The 20,413-nt window shown below is 42.6% G+C and overlaps 1 protein-coding gene across 1 annotated transcript in view; it reads right to left on the bottom strand.

The window, feature by feature from the left end:
* Positions 1–20,413, bottom strand: part of LOC133043708 (antigen WC1.1-like) — a 72,295-nt gene that overhangs the window by 31,417 nt on the left and 20,465 nt on the right. The window contains exons 5-8 of the mRNA XM_061124861.1: positions 18,517–18,606; positions 18,131–18,445; positions 16,600–16,960; positions 13,181–13,473 (exon numbers count right to left, since the gene is read on the bottom strand). Coding sequence (XP_060980844.1) covers positions 13,181–13,473; positions 16,600–16,960; positions 18,131–18,445; positions 18,517–18,606 — 1,059 coding nt within the window. The remainder of the gene's footprint in view (positions 1–13,180; positions 13,474–16,599; positions 16,961–18,130; positions 18,446–18,516; positions 18,607–20,413) is intronic.

Genomic DNA, 20,413 nt, shown 5'->3' with positions numbered 1-20,413 from the left:
GCTCAGTCATGTCCAACTCTTAGGGACCCCATGGACTGCAGCCTACCAGGCTCCTCCATCCATTGGATTTGCCAAGCAAGAGTACTGGAGTGAGTTGCCATTGCCTTCTCCTCTTTGCCTTTAGGTAAGAAATAATTCTACTGAATCACTTCCTTTCCTCAACTCAAGAAAACAGCTCATTAAAAACCTATTTCCTTGTGAGCACAGCACTAGGGACCCCCATCGGGCCTTGGAAGGAGCTGGTGCAAGGAGAGGCTGTGACGATCTAGCTTCATGAGTTCATGATTAATCTACCTCTGCTCAGAGTTGATGCAATTACTGACTCCAGAGTGATTGAGATCTTGTGAGTGGTGATTCTTAAACCACTTAAAGCCAAGGTTAGTGTCACTGGAGTGGCATAGAGTTCAAAGCCTGCGTGATTGTTCAAACTTGAACTTTATTGAACTGATGCTCTACTGACGTGGAGCTTTGGTGCAGCTGAGTCCAGCATGCACATCAACCTAAAGTGAAAGTGAAGTTGCTCAGTCATGTCCGACTTTTTGCGAACCTATGAAGCCTACCAGGCTTCTCCGTCCATGGGATTTTCCAGGCAAGAGCACTGGAGTGGGTTGCCATTTCCTTCTCCAGGGGCTCTTCCTGACCCAGGGATCGAGCCCAGGTTTCCCGCATCTCGGGCAGACGCTCTAGCCTCTGAGCCACCAAGCATGCCAACCTAAGAACCCTGGGAATGCAGCAAAATATGTTCTTCCTTTAACATCAAAAAGCCTGTAACATTCTCTTTACATTATGATCAGATCCTTCCCTGTCTGGGCATGCTACCCAAGTGTCGGGAGCTGTTATGGGAGGTCCCGCCCATGACGAGGTCATGAAGAAAATACCGGGCAGGCAAGGCCGTCCAGGACCCCATCCATGACGAGGTCACGAGGAAAATACCTGACAGGCAAGGCCGTCTAGGATAAGGGACCCTCCAGGTTGGCCTCGGCCTCTACCCTACCCTATATCCTCCCACCTTTTCTGCTGTTGTTCTTGTTTGCCCTGCTGCGGATTCTTGTGTTGCCTGCCGAGAGCTCTCCTGCTCCTCTTTCACTGAGTGAGGACCAACTTAAAACCCTAATTAATAAATCTCCTGGACACTGGTACCCTATGAAGGGGCCAGGGGTGAAGGAAATGCTTCAGTTCAAACCCTTTAGCTGGCATTCTGGCTTGTTTGATAAATGTGTGCTCTCATTGCACAAAATGCTCATGATTGTTCTAAACATCCTAAACATTGTACGCTAACAAAAGAAACTATTAAGCATAGGCCCCTTTGCGGGGTTAAAAAAGCTCCACAAATATTATAGCCACAAATGTGCCTAATAGAAAATAATTTAGATAGAGATTAGCTGGCGAGGTAATTAACTTTTAGACTAAGAGCCTGTTTTGTGCCATATCTGCTGTTTTTGAAATCCTTTGTATTTCTGTTCTGTACAAAATGTAATCCTATCTAGTTCCCTTGGAGATGACACCTAGTAGAAAGAAAATAGATTAACCACAAATAAGACAGGGTCAGCTACTGAAGTTGCTTAAAGTTGCACCAGGTGCAAGCCATAAATTGTCAACAGGCCTGAAAGCCAAAAGATATTATACATAGAGATTAACCATAAAAAAGGCCCTAATAGGCACAGAGCCCTTTGGGGGGTGAGGAAGCCCTATTAGAGAATACAAAAAATATTGTTTTAAAAGTGGTTATTAGATCAACGTTTGATTGATGTTAATGTGCTGAGGTTGTGCAGTGAAAACTATTGTTAATATAGTTAAAGATATAGTAAAATAAGAGTTTAGCCCTAGTGTAAAAACAATAAGATAATTGTTAATTTTAACCAGGAGTGCTAAACAGGGGCTGCCTCTCCAGAGCCACAGAGTCTTTGTGTGTTAAACTTTTTAGATAAATTTAGCTGAGAATTTCTGCAAAAAGACTGTCTTTTATGTTAACAGGATTGTATGTCTATTATGTTACAACTTGCTGTACCATGAGACTGCCACTTTTCTGTTTTCTGCTAACCTCAAGGCCAGAAGATAATGTACAAAAAAATCTATGGGAAAAGACTCTCGTAAACAAAAATATACAGAGCACACCTGGTTTCGTGAAGGACAAGCTGATGTAATGTTAAACTAAGTCTGTATCCTTATCTGCCCCTTAGAAATGTACCAACTTAGGCTATAAAGGCTACAGTGAAAAATAAAGCAACTGCCGGACTCTGCTGCATATTCCTGGTCTGGTCTCTTTCTTTCTCTCTCTCTCTCTCTCTCCCTAGCAGACTTGGCCCTATCAAGGCCGGTCCTACGTGTCTCTCTCTCGCCGACGCCGTTCATCCTGAGGGTTCCCCTGGATCCTGCCGGGGCTGGACCCCGGCACCCAAGGCTCCTACAGGCTGCAGGCATCTGCTGAGGCCCTGCCAGGGCCCAGGATTGGAGTGAGGCCTATATCTGAGTATAATCTCTGTATTTCCACTCTCTGTAAGTTAATAGGTGTTCAGCTAATGTTTATTGAATGACTGAATGGACCTGTGCTAGGCATTTAAGAGAAAATATCTTAAGTAAAAAGAACTACTGTTGAGGCCATCATTTAGCTAACTGATATTTTTGCTTTAAAGGCAAATGTTTTTAGTGATTAGCAGGGCAAAATTTGATTTTCAAAAAGAAGGAGCTTATCACCAACAAATATGTCACAACAAATGCTGCAAATCTCTATCTCTAAGGCTACACAAGACAAACCACAGCATACTAACATGTGGCCTCTTAGTAAGTATTAATCAGACATAAGAGAGGAGATAGGGTATTCATATGATTTATCATTTGGCAGTTTTTCAATTAAAACCACACAGGCATATAACAGGAAGAAAATTTTCAATTAAAAAACACAGCTGCACTGTCTGTATGACATAAGGAAGGTGATGAGGTACAGAAAGAGTTCTTTGGCTTAAAATGACAAACAGCTTAATTAGTCTTTCTGACTATGCCAAAAACCTTGACTTGCTATGCCAAAGCCTTTGACTGTGTGGATCACAATAAACTGTGGAAAATTCTAAAGAGATAGGAATACCAGACCACCTGACCTGTCTCTTGAGAAACATGTATGCAGGTCAGGAAGCAACAGTTAGAACTGGACATGGAACAACAGACTGGTTCCAAATAAGAAAAGGAGTACGTCAAGGCTGTATACTGTCACCCTGCTTATTTAACTTAAATGCAGAGTACATCAAGAGAAACACTGGGCCGGAAGAAGCACAAGCTGGAATCAAGATTGCCAGGAGAAATATCAATAACCTCAGATATGCAGATGACACCACCCTTATGGCAGAAACTGAAGAGGAACTAAAAAGCCTCTTGATGAAAGTGAAAGAGGAGAGTGAAAAAGTTGGCTTAAAGATCAACATTCAGAAAACTAAGATCATGGCATCTGGTCCCATCACTTCATGGGAAATAGATGGGAAACAGTGGAAACAGTGGCAGACTTTATTTTTGGGCTCCAAAATCACTGCAGATGGTGATTGCAGTCATGAAATTAAAAAGACTCTTACTCCTTGAAAGGAAAGTTATGACCAACCTAGATAACGTATTTAAAAGCAGAGACATTACTTTGCCAACAAAGGTCCATCTAGTCAAGGCTATGGTTTTTCCAGTAGTCATGTATGGATGTGAGAGTTGGACTATAAAGAAAGCTGAGTGCCAAAGAATTGATGCTTTTAAACTGTGGTGTTGGAGAAGACTCTTGAGAGTCCCTTGGACTGCAAGGAGATCCAACCAGTCCATCCTAAAGGAGATCAGTCCTGTGTGTTCACTGGAAGGACTGATGTTGAAGCTGAAACTCCAATACTTTGGCCACCTCATGGGAAGAGTTGACACATTGGAAAAGACCCTAATACTGGGAAGGATTGGGGGCAGGAGGAGAAGGGGATGACAGAGGATGAGATGGTTGTATGGCATCACCAACTGGATGAACATGGGTTTGGGTAGACTCTGGGAGTTGGTGATGGACAGAGAGGCCTGGCATGCTGTGATTCATGGGGTCTCAAAGAGTCAGACATGACTGAGTGACTGAACTGAACAAGTCTTTCACTTCAAGAAAGGAGAGTGCTCTTGGGCTAATCTTGAAGGATGCTCTAGAGAGCAAAATAACTCAACTGTTTTGCACAACCCTTAGAATTGTGACTTGATAGTTTTGAATAATGGTGTGCTTTGATTCCCTCTCTTTATCTTTTGTGAATCTACTATAAGTTTTTATATTTTTTTTTTTTTGGCCACAAAGCTCACATAAAACATCTTATACACATAATAGTCTACATTACACTGATAACAAATTAATCTCAATCACATACAAAAGCTCTACCTTTTTAGCAATCTCTTCCACTTTATGTTTTTGTTGTCAGAATTTACCTCTTTTTATACTGTGTATCCACTAACAAAATATTTTTCTCTATAGTTATTTTTAATACTTCCTTTAGACTAGAGCTAACTGGTTAATACACTGCAATATTACTGTGTTAGTATTCTGAACTGAATTAAATACTTACATTAACTAATCTATTTTACATTTTCACTTTTTTCATGTAGTAATTAGCATCCTTCATTTAGCTTGAAGAACTTCTTTCAGCAATCTTGTAAGGCAAGCCTAGTATTGGTGAACTCCCTCAACTGTTGCATTCTAAACTCTTATGATGAAAAGGACATCTTATTTGGGTGTTAGTTCTGGAAGTTCTTATAGGTCTTCATAAAATCATTACACTTCAGCCTTTTGGGCAACCACAAATAATCATCCCATTAGTGCTCAATAAGAAACCTAAATTAACACTCAATCTACTTTCTCTTTAGTCCCTCTGTTCTTTTACACTATCACATAGTTTTTACAGCCTCTTGTGAAAGCTGCTAGACATTTATTCTTGTATGGTTATTTTCTTGATTGATAGAGGGTAGAGAGGCAAGAATTTCATCTTACAGATCTCCTCTTCATTTTCTTTTATTTAATTTGAATATTGATTTACATTTGTAAATTGTATTTCTGCATTTATATCTAAATAGAGGAAATGGATGTAATTGTCTCTATGATTTCCATTATCCCAGATGGATACCTGACTCTGTCACGGGGATCCCTGTATTGGTTTAGACCTAGGTTGGAAGAGATGGTGACAGGAATAGAGTCCTCACACAGAAGCTGATACAAAGTCATTCTTTCAAACTCTCTTTAGGGCAAGAGGATCTTCTGGATCACAATTAAATGGTTTCTCTTTGCTTTATGCTGCTATTATGCTGCAGAGAGCCTGATCCTGATTTAGCAAATAGGTCTTACTCCTCCTTCAATTGTATTGCTTCTCAGTGGGAACTGAATCTTCTCTAATCTGGGTAGCTTTTCTATATAATGTGGTTAGGACAATTGCCAAGGGAATAAAACTCAGATTTGGTCCAGAATCTTGGTTACTACTTGGAGACATCCAGGCAATGTTTTCTAGCAGGATACACAGAAAGGTAAAGATTGATGTGCAAAAAGACTCATCAGGCTCATCAGTTAATGAATTTGTCTTAGTCCTCCTTTGATGGTTGAATGAAACTAGCAAAAGCTCTGTGTTGGGTAACTGGAGAGAATGTCGTTTCTGTCTGTCCCTTGTATTTGAGGCACACTGGGACAGAATTGCCTCTAGTTTTACTATTCCTTGCAAAAGGAATTGTGAGAACAGGATCAGATAGCATTCATTCAAGACATGCATCTATTAAAATAAGTGGAAAAAGCCAAGGGATATATTCATTGGAATGAGAATTTTATTCATTTTCAAAACTAGTTAATTGTTGTTCAGTCACTTAGTCATGTCCAACTCTTAGTGACCCCATGGACTTTAGCACGTCAGGTTTTCCTGTCCTTTACCGTCTCTCCGAGTATACTCAAACTCCTGTCCATTGAGTCGGTGATACCATCCAACCAACTCATCCTCTGTCACCTCCTACTCCTCTTGCCCTCAATCTTTCCTAGAATCAGGGTATTTTCCAAAACGCTAGATAATTATGTAGTATAAAATAAATAATTTCTAGTTATTCTCCAGTAGGATTCTACCTCATTAATTATCTGATGAGTATACTAACTCAATTTAATGTATTGTATTGGTAAGTGATGTGAGTAAAAAAAAAACCCAACAACTTACTCAAAATTGGGAGAGATGAGAGAAAAGAGTTAGGACCAGAGAGTAAAGAGCACCATTACAGAGAGAAGAAATGCATGCAGGGCATGAAGTTGCAAAAGAATCTGATGTGTTTAGGGAATGCTGCTTGTTCCTGAAATGATTCTAAGGGTATAGTGAGGCTGAGGATAAAAAGTAAAATTCCAAACATAGAGCATCAGAGACTTGAGCTAAGGACTTTAAGCTTCCTAATGTGGTTTGTTGCTTCCCAAATTTTGACTTAAGTTACTGCACGGGGATTTTGCAAAAATACCTGTACATATAGTTTGTGGAGTTTAGAAAATTTTCCATTATTTCATGGATATTTTTAGCAGTAATACATGTTCCATTTTTAAAGAAAATACTTAACTTAAAAAGATAGTAAATGTAAAGAAAATCTTAGTTAAATAATTGTACAATTAGACTATGGGTGTGAGAACATTGAATCTGCTGGAATGAAAAAAAAAAACAAATTTTGGAAACTTTTCTATACAACTAATTATGAGCCATAATATTTTTTAAGCATGAAAGGAGCATTGTTTAGCTTACCTGCCCTGTCTTGTCAGCCAGCTCTCTTTTTTGATACAACTCCAAAAAATATGTGAGGATGATTTGGGATGGGCAAGTTTAAAGTTAATCCTAGGTGCCTGCTCAGTTGGCAGAGAGTACCAACTCTCTGTGACCTCATGAACTGTAGCCCACCAGGCTCCTCTGTCCAAGGGATTTTCCAGGCAAGAATACTGGAGTGGGTTGCCCTTCTCCGTGGGATCTTCCTAACCCAGTGGTCGCATTGGCAGGCAGGTTCTCTACCACTACCACCACCTGGGAAGTCCTTAAAGTTAATACAGCCACTTGAAAAAAAATTGCAAATGGGAAGGTTAGAACCACTGGGTGTCACCATAAAAACAGCCAGAGAGTAGAACAGAAAACAGATACTTGTGGGAAAGGATGGAGAACAAGAGGATTTATGAAAATTAGAATGTGCAATTTGATGGCGAAAGGGAAGATTAAGGATGTTATGGAATAACTAGGAAAAAGAGAAGGCAGTTAGAGTAAAAGATAGTGTTGGGCAGTAACAGATTTTTGTGATTAATATTCCATAAAAATTTGAGCAAAATCAGAAGAGCTGCAACCATTCCCCTTCCACCTGATCAACCCATTCACCATGAGTCTCACTTCTCGGTTTTAGTAGACAGAAAGTAGGATATTTTGGAATATTCACTTATGTGCTTCTGAGTTTACTTTTCTAAGAGTAAACACTTTCAGGGCCAGATTTCAGACTTTTATGCTATTTAAGTATGACTTTCTCAGTACCTAAAGGAAGGGAAACGTGTAGTCTCTGGGGAGGTGTTAACTCTGAGTTTCAATTGAGATTTCATTGGGGAGTGGGGCATATTTTAAAGACTGAATTTTCTAACGTGGTAGTGAATATATCTAGCTTTTTAAAATTATGAATAATTTCCTTTAGCCATAGTTCTGTGTAAAAACTGCAGTTATAAAGAAGACAGGATTCTCATTTATTTGAGAAACAACATTACAGAGATGTCTTTCAAGAGTTTCTTGCTTCAAAAATGGCACTACATGGTGCTAAGCGCAACATCATCATATCCAGGCTCTTCTTGTCTCAGGACCAACGAGGATTCCTTCTCTTCCACCCCAGAGTCGACAGTTTCTCTCAGAGACTTCAGAGAGATGCCTGAAACAGTAAGGAGAAACTGGTTTTAGTGGTGACAAAATGACAAGACATAACCTCTGATGGAAGGATAGTGAAGGGGGCCACAAAATATATCTGAGGTGGGGGTGGAGCACCCAGCATTGTCTAAAAGGCCAGATGGAGCTACTTCATACTGACTCAGCTACTCCGTGCAGTGTCTTGTCTGGACCTCGGCAATGGAAAGGAGATGGACCAATAGTGGCAAGGAGTGGAAAAGAGATGTGCGTGCCTCTTCCATACCTGGTGGGTCTGATTTCCCAAGGAATGGAGACAGGAGAAGACCTCTGTAGAGTGCCTCAGATGCCGTCTTCTCAGCAACTCAACAACAGAACCAGCCTGACCGACAAGCTTCATAAGAACACTCTGGGTCCTTTGTCAGATGTCAGAAGGGGGCAACTCAACCAAATTCCACAACCTCCTGCTCCCGAGGGACCACATCCTCACATATAAGCAGAAAGCCTAGTCCTTGGGAATGAGGTTCTTCATCTGGCAATTGAACCAGTGAGAGAAAATTTTCTCTTGGTTCCCTTCTAGTGCTGAGATTGTATAATTCTCTAGTTAAGGCTATTGCAGATTCTGCTTTAATAATGAGCAATCAACTTTAAACATTTGGTTACACAGATCTCTCAAAACAAGCTTTACAGCTCATAGATTTAATTTATACCTCCATTAAAAACATTTCAGATTAATTCTCACAATTTGAAAAATCCCCAAATTTATTGTCAGAATATATATTTCAATTTGGGGTATGAAAATGGGAACAAAGCCTGTGTAACAATGTGTATAGGTGTGTCTATATCCAATTGATAATGGACATGAACAAGAGAACACAGTATGTTCTCTCAGAAGAGATGTAGTAGCTCCAATATTCCAGGGATAAGGAAGAGCTGACAATATCTGATACATGTGGTGCATGCATGTTCACTTGTATTCGACTCTTTGTGACCCCATGGACTGTAGCCTGCCAGGCTCCACTGTCCACATTATTTCCTGACAAGAATACTGGAGTGGGTTGCCATTTCCTCCTCCAGGGAATCTTCCTGACCCAGGGATCAAATCCAAGTCTCTTTTGTCTCCTGCATTGGCAGGCAGAGTCTTTTCACTGTGCCACCTGGAAAGCCCATCTAAGTATATGAGGCTACCCCAGTTCTGATAGTAAAGAAATACTGGCTGTTGAAGTGGGTTAAAACTCATCTTCTCCACCATGATAAAGTCAGACTACTGAGCTGTCAACTCACCTGTCTGGGAATACCTGGCACCACCTCTGTCCTCTGGGGAAAAGTTATTCTCATTCATCCCAGGGAGGAAAGGATTTATGGGAACAGGTAACTCGTCAACATCATCATAACCATTTTCTGCAGTGTTGATGTTCTGTCCCAGAGGCTCTGAAAACAGACAAGAACTTAGGTGGAATAACAAAGTATGTGTTGGATTAAGTGATGCCCCTTCTGAGGCAGATATTCAAATAAATGATAAATATATACTCCATATTCCAGTGCTATCAAAGGCGTGTATTTGATCTCAGTGTGCTCAGAAATCATTTAAACCTTCTAACTATTCCAATATATCAGGGTCAATCATATTTTTCTAACATGGCCTCTCATATCATAAAGCATCAACAAAAGCTATTATGCTATGAGTTTCAGGTACTATTTTTGAGCATATGGTACAGCATTTTAACACATACTATGCACTATGTATGCATAGTATATATGTATACGTACATAGTATATGAAACACATACTATGCACTATACCATATCAGTGACTGGGGAGCATGAGTCTGGACCAAGAGAACCCAGGTGTCCATGTGCTCTCTGAAACTCTGGGAGACACAGAGCTGGTGGGAGAGGGAGCCTGGACATCTGTTACTCAGAGACAGGATATCCCACCATCCCAGTCACAGGATGCCTGGGTTTCAGTGCCTTCTAGACCTTGGTTGACCTCAGGATCTCACCTCCAAAGGTTGTCCATCTTCACTATCTGGAGAAGACCCAGGAAGGCATTCTCATTTCTCTGTGTGTGTGCAGAGGTTCAAATAACTATAAATATAGATTCTATATTCCAAGCTTGTGTCAAAGGCATGTATTTGATCTTAATGTGCTCAGAAGTCATTTAAATCTTCTAATTATTCCAATATATCAGGGTCAATCATATTTTTCTAACATTATCTCTCATATCATAAAGCATCAGTAAAAGCTATTATGAAAAGTTTATTATAAAAGCTATTGTAAAAGTTTCAGGTACTATTTTCAAACATACGGTACAGAGTTGTAACACATACTATGCAAGTATCAGTGACTGGGGAGGATGAATCTGAACCAGGAGAACCCCGGTAGCCATGTGACCTCTGAAGCTCTGGGAGACCCAGAGCTGGTAGGAGGGGAATCCTGGACATCTGTTACAGAGACAGGATATCCCACCATCCCAGTCACAGGACGCTTCAGTGCCTTCTAGACCTTGGTTGACCTTAGGATCCCACCTCCAGGGGTTGTCCATCTTTACTATCTGGAGAAGACCCAGAGAGGACATTCTCCTTTCTCCAGTTCCTTGTAAGTAAGAGTTTCTGGTAATTGATAAGTACCAGCACTGATCTTTCCATATATTCCAGGGCTTATCAATAGCAATATTTTTGTTTCAATACATTAAAAAAGCCATGAAATGATTAGAATATCAGACTGGCTCTGGATCCAGCTATAGTTTCCAGTGTTCTCTTTAGCCATACAATTTTGAGTTTATCAGTTTCAGATGTTCTTTTTTTTTTTTCTAATGGTCTTAAAATCTTTAATACATGCATGCTCAGTTAGATACATGCATGCTCAGTTGCTTCAATCCTATCTGCCTCCTTGTGATCCCTTGGACTGTAGCCTGCCAGGCTCCTCTGTTCATGTGGATTCTCTGGGCAAGACTACTGGAGTTGGTTGCCATGCCCTCCTCCAGGAGATCTTCTTGACACAGAGATCAAACCAGAATCTCTTAAGTCTCCTGCATTGGCAGGTGGGTTCTCTACCACTAGCCCCACCTGGGAAGCCTGATTAGATGCATACTCAGTCTGTAACTGGGTAGAAGTGACTGTGGATACAAAGAACTGAGTCTGACTTTTCCATTTCTGAGGCCATAGGGCAGGCAAGAGAGGGAAAACATTGTTGTGAACAAGAGAAAAGAGATCCTTCCCATCTTAATCACAGGAAGAGATCCTCAGACAAGATTCCTCCTCCGCATCCCCACCATCCAAGGGAAGGCCTGCTACCTGGGGCAGCGTCAGGGTCTCCATCCTCTCCATCGTCCCCTGTGTAATACGGCAGCTTAGTTGCTGAGTCATCAGACAGGTTACCTGGTAGGGAGAAAATCATCACAGAAAAATGGAAACCTTTCCCCTGGTAGGAGGCCTGCTGTCATAGTTTAGAGGAAATACTGAGACTTCAGACTTGTAGACAGAAGGCTTGAAGCTCTGTGTGAACCTGGGTTAGTGAGGTTGGGTCTCTATTTGCTGAAAACAACACACAGTCGGCTCATGAGCAGAGGGGAGGGCATGGGATTTACCTTGGCTGTCCAACAGGTCGTTCCTCCCTGGTTTTATGAGATCATCAATCTCCTGGTACAAGCCTTCACCAACTACATCTTCGAAAGCAGATAAGGCTGGGAAAGTGGCTTGAGTTAGAGACTCACCCTAGAGATATTCCCTTTACCAATAGACAAAGCCTTTAGTGCTGTCCAATGTTAACCCGTGGGAAACCCCTCTGAGCTGCTCAGGCTTCTTTCTTAGCTATATGGAACAGAGCTAGGTTTCCTCACCCTGACCTTGATCCCACACTCAATTTCCACTGACAGTGTTCACACAGGAAGTCATACTTCTTAAAAAATTTTACATTCGAACCAGGACCAAGGATTCAACTCTTTCACATCTTGATGTCTACTGTAGAAAAGGTGGAATTCTGCCAGATAATGAGGGTGGAGACCAATACTTGTGCACTTTCTTGATATCACAACAGATTCAATTCCTTTCCCACCACTTTCCAGATCATTTAACATCCCTAAGGCCCACCTTGGCGCTCTGCTCTCCATCTGTATAGCTGAATCCCCAGGATTATGAGGACTGTGAAGAGAAGAGCTCCCAGAATAATGCAGAGAACCACGGGAAGGGAGAAGATGCCAGGGTCTGGAGCTGAGCCTAAAATGACACCTGAGGAGAGAAGAGGGCCATCGGGTTTTATGAGGTTCATAAGTTCAGAAGAACCCCTCTGTCCTTATCCTGGTCCTCTTCTGAGTCTTCAAGGCCATGAAGTCACCACTAAGATACAATGGGTTTGCCTGAACCCAAGATGTGATCGACACAGGTCCTTCCCTAAGCTATGTCAAGTGCCTTTTCATTCTGGTTCTAGAGGATTTTTACAGGATGACAGTTGGTAAACCTCTGGAGGACTCCAGCTGCCACAGCTTAACAGGACTGTAAACACATGATCATTAAACTTTTCTGTACTGAAATGGGTAATTTTGTCAGAAATATAAAGATACATAGTGCATGCTAAGTCGCTTCAGTCTTCGCAACCCCATGAACTGTATCCCACCAGGCTCCTCTGTCCATGGGATTCTCCAGGCAAGAATACTGGAGTGGGTTGCCATTTCCTTCTCCACAGGATTTTCTTGGCCCAGGAACGGAACCCACATCTCTTATGTCTCTTACATTGGCAGGCAGGTTCTTTACCACTAGCACCACTGAAAATACGGGGGTCTCCTCTGAAAACAGCTCAGACCAGCAGAACCACTTAATTCCACGGGTGTGAGGAACCGCTGTCCTCTCACCAGGAAAGAAGAAAAAAAGAATGGATTTTTGTACCAAGTTGGCCTGAAAAAGCCACAGGATATGCCTATCATCGGGCTCTCCAGGTGGCGCTAGTGGTAAAGAACTTGCCTGTCAGTGCAGGAAACAGAAGAGATGCCGGTTCAATCCCTGGATCGGGAAGATCCCCTGGAGGAGAGCATGGTAACCGACTCCAGTAGTCTTGTCTGGAAAATTCCGTGGACAGAGGAGCCTGGTGGGCTACAGTTCATGGGTTTCCAAGAGCCGGATACGATGAAACGACTTAGCATACATGCCTATCATCACAGGCAGGGTGATATCTCCCAGATCCCAGGAGATCAGACAGCAGCCTCTCATAGAGCCAGAGCACAAAGCAGCAGGCTATTCCAAGAAGTGCTTCTGGGTACAAGTTCCACCTCCTTCAGTCCTAGCCCCACACCTAGTCCTCACTCACCCAGGACGGACCGAGCCCCTCACTCACCAGAGCACCTCACACCAGCATCCTCCTCGTGCTTGCAGTCGCTCTGCCCCCAGGGCTCCGCAGCACAGTCCCACAGGGAGGACTCCCGGCCCCCGCACCGCACCTCGTCCAGCCAGATGCTCCCGTTTCCAGGGCCAAACGCCGCGGCCCGCACGGCTTCCAGGGCCGGGCCACAGCCCAGCTGCTGACACACCACCTCGGCCTCTGCCAGGCTCCAGGAGTCATCGCACACGGTGCCCCAGGAGCCGCTGTGCCAGACCTCCACCCGCCCTGAGCACTCGCGGTCTCCTCCCCTGAGCCGGAGCTTCTCTCTGTCTGAAAAGGCAGCAGCCCCTCCTGTGACTCCCCTGGTGGGAGGAAGGAGCCCCTGGGGCCCTGGGGAGGGGGCGGGGCTGACGTACCTGTGCAGGGGGCAGCAGCTGGACAGCTCTTGGGTCTTCTTCCTGCAAACAACAGGGAAACAGTGGATCAGGGACAGCTGGGCGTGGTCTTGTCCAAACAAGACTATCTAAGGTCCTTGGCTCAGTCCAACCTATAGGTGTAAACACAGGCTCCTGACCTACTGGACTGAGACATTCACTGCATCTGATCACCAGCTGAAATTACTTCATGTTTTTACTTGTTTATCACTCTCAACAAATGCCACATCCCACAACAAATACATACACAGGTATCTGCAAATACATACACATCCCCACAGACACAATCTGAAGGAAAGTTCTCCTACAGGAAGAACTTTGTATACGTCATTCATTTTTGGCTATTAGGATAATCTTGGCACATTGTATGCATTCATTCACCATGTATGTATAGAGAACTTTCTCTAAATACTGTGATGGGGCTTGATATTTATTTAATGATTAATAGATGAATAAAATCCGGTGAAATAGAATCCCTTTGAATTCTTGCTAACCAGTAATGCAATGCAGGAAATACAAATTAATATTAATTGTTTGATGTAACAGAAAAGAGATATTTTAAAAATAAGTCCAGATTCACAGAAATGGTTTGTATTCAATATTACATATGTACTTTTTAAAGGAAAATTAAATAGATTCTAAACTTTTTAACCTATTTTTCAGTATGATATATGGACAAGCAAAGAGATTACTATAGGAAGAGGACACTTTTTTTTTAAAGGAACAGAACAAGTAGAATTTAGAGAAAGACAGATAAGTGGACAAATAGCTGAGTAGTCAGTGTCCAGAAAACTCAAGTAAATAAACTGAGAAAAGCTGTAAAGAGGGCATAGAGGAAAAAGGAAACATAGGATCAAAAGAGACACATGAAAGTATTGAAGACAAAGAAAATAAACATAAAATCAAAATAATGCAAGAAAACCAACAAATACACAGTATTTGACATAAAATATCAGAACCGGCATAGTCTTTTCATATTATATTATCAAACATCCTAACCTAAGCAGTAAGATGTCTCTAAAAATGATATAAAGAACTCTTTTGGATGCTTACAAGTACAGAACTGGAAACCTCACTACCTCTCAATTCATTGTGCTTGATCATAGAACATTATCATCAAAATAAGGTCTTATAGCTTAATATCCCTTCAACCTTCCACAGGAACAGGAAAAAGAGAAGAGGAGAGAAAGGCAAGGAAGGGAGTGAGCTTCTGTCTTGGAAATATCTATTGCCCCATGCCCCCCAGCTGTGGATTTCAGGCAATTCCTAACATATCACCCAGGGTACGCCCTAATGGTGCATGTGTGTGTGTGTCTGTGTGTCTGTGTGTGTGTATGTATGTATATCTGAAGTGAGGGGACAAAGGGGCAGAGAACAAAAGGTTGAACGAAGGGAAAACACTGTGAAACTGCAAAAGAAGGAAGTAAGAAAATGACAAGGGGAAGGAAGGAAGGTGAAAGAAACCAGGAGCAAAGCAACTGTCACTCATTTTAGACCTGAAATGTTTTAGGATGAGACTTATGAGCTCTTACAAGTTTATTGACCTTGGAGCTTCTCTATGATATAGCTTTAGTTTAATAGTCAAGTTATTGAAACCTCCTGGCATTTTCTATCTAGATATGAAAATAATAGTCCAATACTTTCTAAGTAATTTGACAATATCTATTAAAATATTTGTATGTGTCTATGTACATGTGATAATACCTGTATATCCTTTGATCTAATAATATTACTGGGGTGTAATCCTAACTAATAAACTCAGCAATATATAGAGATACTTGTATGAAATGCTTACTATAAAATTCTTCATTGTGGAGAAAAAAATTAAAAGCAATGGAACTACCTGGAGGAGGAAATGGCAACCCACTCCAGTATTCTTGCCTGGAAAATCCCATGGACGGAGGAGACTGATGGGCTACAGTCAGTGGGGTCACAAAGAATCAGACAGGACTTAGCAACTGAGCACGTACCCATGCACCAGTAAATAGGCAAATGGTAATATGAACTGGAGTACCAGCCTCCCATTAATGAAATATTATGTCATTGTTTTACAAAGAGAGAAATTGGAGGAATATTCATGATATGTTTTTAAGTGATAAAAAGCAAAGTTAACAATAATGTGTATGATATAATCCTAATTGATAAAAATCAATAACAATACAACATTAACATAAACTTTTATGGTACATGTGTTTGGATATAAATATAATGATGGAGGAATCTGAAAAATGACATATATCAGTCCATTAATCTTGCTTACTTCAGGAGGATACAAGTGGACAAGTGGTCATGGGAAGTGGTTCATTTATCTTTTTCACAAGTTAGATGTTTGCTTACAAGTAAGCAATGTCTTTGTAATTTAGATGAAAAAGAAAGGAACTGGTCTTTCTCTAAGCATGAAACAAGCCAGTGGAGAGGATATATATTTGCTGGTGCCAAGCAGGCTACAAGTCCTACAGGAGCAAGTGTGGCTGATTCAAGGAAGAGACCCAGAGACAGGCAAAAGGGGACAAAGGAAGGACGACTGGCCATCCTCTGTGCCACCAGTGTTCTTTTACCTGGTAGTATTGTTCTTTTCCTGGGGGATCATCCCAGAGGTGAGATTCCTTACATTACTTTTACTGAGGGTGAGCCCAAACCTTTCTCCACTTATCATCAGTGTCCTGCCCCCTGGAGCAGCTTTGGTGAAACTCCTCCTTCCATGGGAAAGTCCTTCAAAGCCTCAGGTCAAAACTTAGGCTACATCTACTCTGGCATTTCTGCTAATTAGCTTGATTACAGACTTCCTGTGACATGGTTTCCAGTTGTTTTTTGCTTGGACACTGCACCTCATCTCTGTGGTATTTTCCACATAAACTGCCGTCAGCTCATATTTCTTTACTTTTCCCATTGAAACAATATTGAGATATGTGAATTAAATAACCTTGATCCAAAATTCATTTTATAGACTCAGCTTAAACCCATCAAGTAGATCTGAAAACACAGAATTGCACTAACAACGTCCTACAGAGTTGGGACAGACACATAGAAACAGACCATAAGTCACCTGCACACGAGATATAGGCTTCATCCTTTGGAGAGCATGAACTGTATTTCCAAGGATCAGAAGGACACTGCCAGAGAGAGGTGTCAGTTTTCCGACACTGGATTCCATCTACCCAGCGGGGTCTAGAACCTTCCCTGAGACCAACAGAAGTGTTGAGACTTCCACTGTCCCCACAGCCAAGCTGACTGCAGATGATGGACACGGTGACCTCATCCATGAGGCTGCGGCAGACACTGCCCCAGGTCCCGTTGTAGAAAACTTCCAGCCACCCAGCACACTGCTGGTCCTCGCTGACCATCCTGAGGGCCAGGAACTCTAAGATGGAAATGGAAAAGACAGGACACAGTGAGCACTGCACTCAGTGCTCTGGGTTTTCCTGTCTCCTAGAAACTGTGACCACACACTCCTACCTCAGCTGAGGAAATATCTACAAGGTAGCAAGACAAATGTTTCTCCTTTTAACCCTATTTTGTCCATTTGTGTCTATCTTTCTAAATATTTCTACCACAGTGATGTAACTGATATGAACATCAGAGGAAGACCAACCTGGGCACCTACAGGGAGAGGTAGCTGAATCCTGCTTCCTGACAAAAACTGCTAAAACAGTGTGTGAAAGGATGTGATGTGGACAAAGAGGTGGTAGATTGAATAATGAACCCTAGATATGTCCACGTCCTAAATGAATCCCTTGTATTTCAAAGGGAACTCTATAGATGTTATTAAGACTAGAATCTTGGAATGGTGAGATTAACCTGCAATATCATGCATTAACCAAGTAAACCCAGTGTAATCACATCCTTAGACCTACCATCTGAAAATCGAAATTCTCTTTTTGACTGTATTTAGAGGGAGATGAGACATGGAAGAATGGTTAGAGAAGGGAATGCTGTTTAAAAAAGAAAGAGGGCTCCAAGCCAAGGAATGAGACCACATAGAAACCAGAAAAGGCTGGGAAAGGAGTCCTCCCCAGAGATTCCAGGAAGAACCCAGCCCTGTGGACACCAGGATGTTAGCCCTCAGAGACTCTCATCAGACTCCTAGCAAACACAACTGAACAGAGTAAATCTGTGCTTTCATTACATCATCACCAGGATCTCAGACTGTACTACAGCGGGGAACTGAAGAGAGAGCCCTGCTTTCATGTGGAAACTAAGAAACGGCTCTGCCAGGAAACACTGCTGAGAAGAAAGGACCAGAATCTCAGTTGCTGCAGGAGGAAGTGAAAGCACCTCGTTTTCAGCTCTGCTGCAAAGACAGGCTCCATGGGAGGAAGCCTCCTACTCTGGTCCTTTTAGCATCCCTCCATCAGCACTCCTGGTGGCTCAGAGGGTATAGCATCTGCCCGCAATGCGGGAGACTCCGGTTCGATCTCTGGCTTGGGAAGATCCCCTAGAGAAGGAAGTGGCAACCCACTCCAGTACTCTGGCCTGGAAAATCCCATGGACGGAGAAGCCGGGTAGCCGGTGGACAGCGTGCAGCACAGACCTGAGCAGACGACCCCCGCGTCCTCCTTGTGTCTGCAGTTGTGCCGCCCCCAGCCCCAGGAAGGGCACCTCCACACGTGGGACTCCTTTCCTGTGCAGTTCAGGTCGTCCATCCAGATGGGCCCTGATCCCACCCCGAAGTGAGCAGACCTCGTGGCGTTGAGGGCTTCTCCACAGCCCAGCTGCCTGCACACCACCTGGGCATCGTCCAGGTCCCAGCCGTCATCACAGATGGTGCCCCAGGAGCCCTGGTCAAGGATCTCCACTCTCCCGGCGCAGGGACCGCCCCCGTCCACCAGGCGGAGCTGTCTGCTGTCTGAGGAGAGAGAAATGGGACAATGGGGACCTTGGGAATGGGAAGGGTCTTCTGTCCTGTGGGAACCTCACCTGAGCAGTAGGGGGCGCTCTCCTCTGAGGATGCAGAGTCTGCTGGTTCGGACACGGAGTCGCACTGGGGCAGCACCTGGGTCTGGTTTCCTGCAGAAACAGCAATGATCAGAGAGTTGTTAGGGTTGGCGGTTTTTAAACATATTCACAAAATCTTTGATGCTACATCCACCAGTATTCTTGCCTGGAGAATCCCATGGACAGAGGAGCCTGTCAGGCTACTGTCCACAGGGTCGCATAGAGTTGCACATAACTGAAGCAACTTAGCACGCTCACAGGACCACTAAGTAAGGTCTATGCCTCTTTCCCTTGAAGCTCTGCTGACCTTCGTGAATTCCTAGTAAGCAAAAGAAGGGAGTGAAGGTAGCACTGCTTGATTCTCAGCACTGGGTCTGAAAACTCGGACAACCTCCTGTGTAATCGCTTAGGACTTTGCTTTAAGGCAAGTCTGCCCTGTTAAGGCTCTGTCCTGCAGAGACTGTCACTTGCAGGTCTCTGGTCACTCAGTTCAACCCAGCTGCCAGGCTTGTTCATGAACCATCCTGGATCTCCAGTTCAGTTGTGTCCCCAGATGCAGTCAGCCCCATCTGATATCGGACCGCGACCTGATAAGACCCCAAGACAGAATGCAAATCTGAGCACGTCCCAAATTCCTTGCACAGGAAATCATGAACAGATATAAAAAGCCGTTTTAATCCAGCCCAGGTTGGATGCATGAGACAAATGTTCAGTGCTGGTGCACTGGGAAGACCCAGAGGGATGGGATAGACAGGGAGGCGGGAGGGGGGATCGGGATGGGGAACACATGTAAATCCATGGCTGATTCATGTCAATATATGGCAAAAACCACTACAATATATAAAACAAATAAATAAATAACTTTTTTTAAAGGCATTTTAAGTTGCTAAATTCTGAGGGACATTTTGTCTTGCAGCAATAGTAACCAAACACTTATACTTACCATATTATTAATACCAAGTATTTACTGAAGACAAATGAAGTACTTGTCTTTAAAAGGACTTGTATATGCATATGCATAGCATCTTTATCCATAATGACTCAAATTTGGGATGTCACCTAAAACACGTGACATTGCTTTTGGAACAAAGTAACAGGCAGAATCTAAAAGGGTGGAGGAAATTATTGGCAGAAACCTGATGGGCTTGGACAATGATGTCAATGAGGACTTAAAAGAAAGTGAGGAAAATATGATTGGGAGCTGAAGGAAAAAATACACAGTGATCTGTGTTATGCAAAATAAAATGTCTCTTTAAGTGACTAGATTTTGAAGTAATTTGTTACAGGGCAACAGTAACCAGAAAACACCTTCTCTCAATCTCAATTAATTTATAGAGCAAACCAGCAAAACCAGTCACTAAATATTTAGAACATTTGAATGGTGTGATTTAACAAACATGAAAATCGAAACTACGAAATACACCTTATTCCAAGCACTTACAGGTCATTCACCAAGGCAGATCATATATTATGCAAAAAGTGAGATCCAAAAATTTTTCAAAGTGCTAAAGTCTTTACAAAATATGTTCTGTTTTAGGTTTTGTGTCGTGTTTTTTTTTTTGCTTTTTTTTTTAACTAAAGTAGCATTAAGCTAAAACCAAAAGACAAATAGCAAAACCTTCTGTGTGTGAGTGCGTGCTAAGTTGCTTCAGTCATGTCCAACTCTGTGACCCCATGGACTGTAGCCTACCAAGCTTCTCTGTCCATGGGGTTCTCCAGGCAAGAATACTGGAGTGAGTTGCCATGCCCTCCTCCAGGGGAATCTTCCTGAACCAGGGATCCAAACTGTGTCTCCTGAAGCTCCTGCATTGCAGGCGGATTCTCTACTGCTGAACCTCTGGGGAAGCCTTTAAAACCTCTGTCAGTTCAGTTTGGTTCA

Source organism: Dama dama, chromosome 22 (genome assembly GCF_033118175.1).
Source record: "Dama dama isolate Ldn47 chromosome 22, ASM3311817v1, whole genome shotgun sequence".
NCBI classification, from domain to species: domain Eukaryota; kingdom Metazoa; phylum Chordata; class Mammalia; order Artiodactyla; family Cervidae; genus Dama; species Dama dama.
The sequence above is the reverse complement of the archived record's forward strand: the minus strand, read 5'-3'. Positions and strand labels throughout refer to the sequence as shown.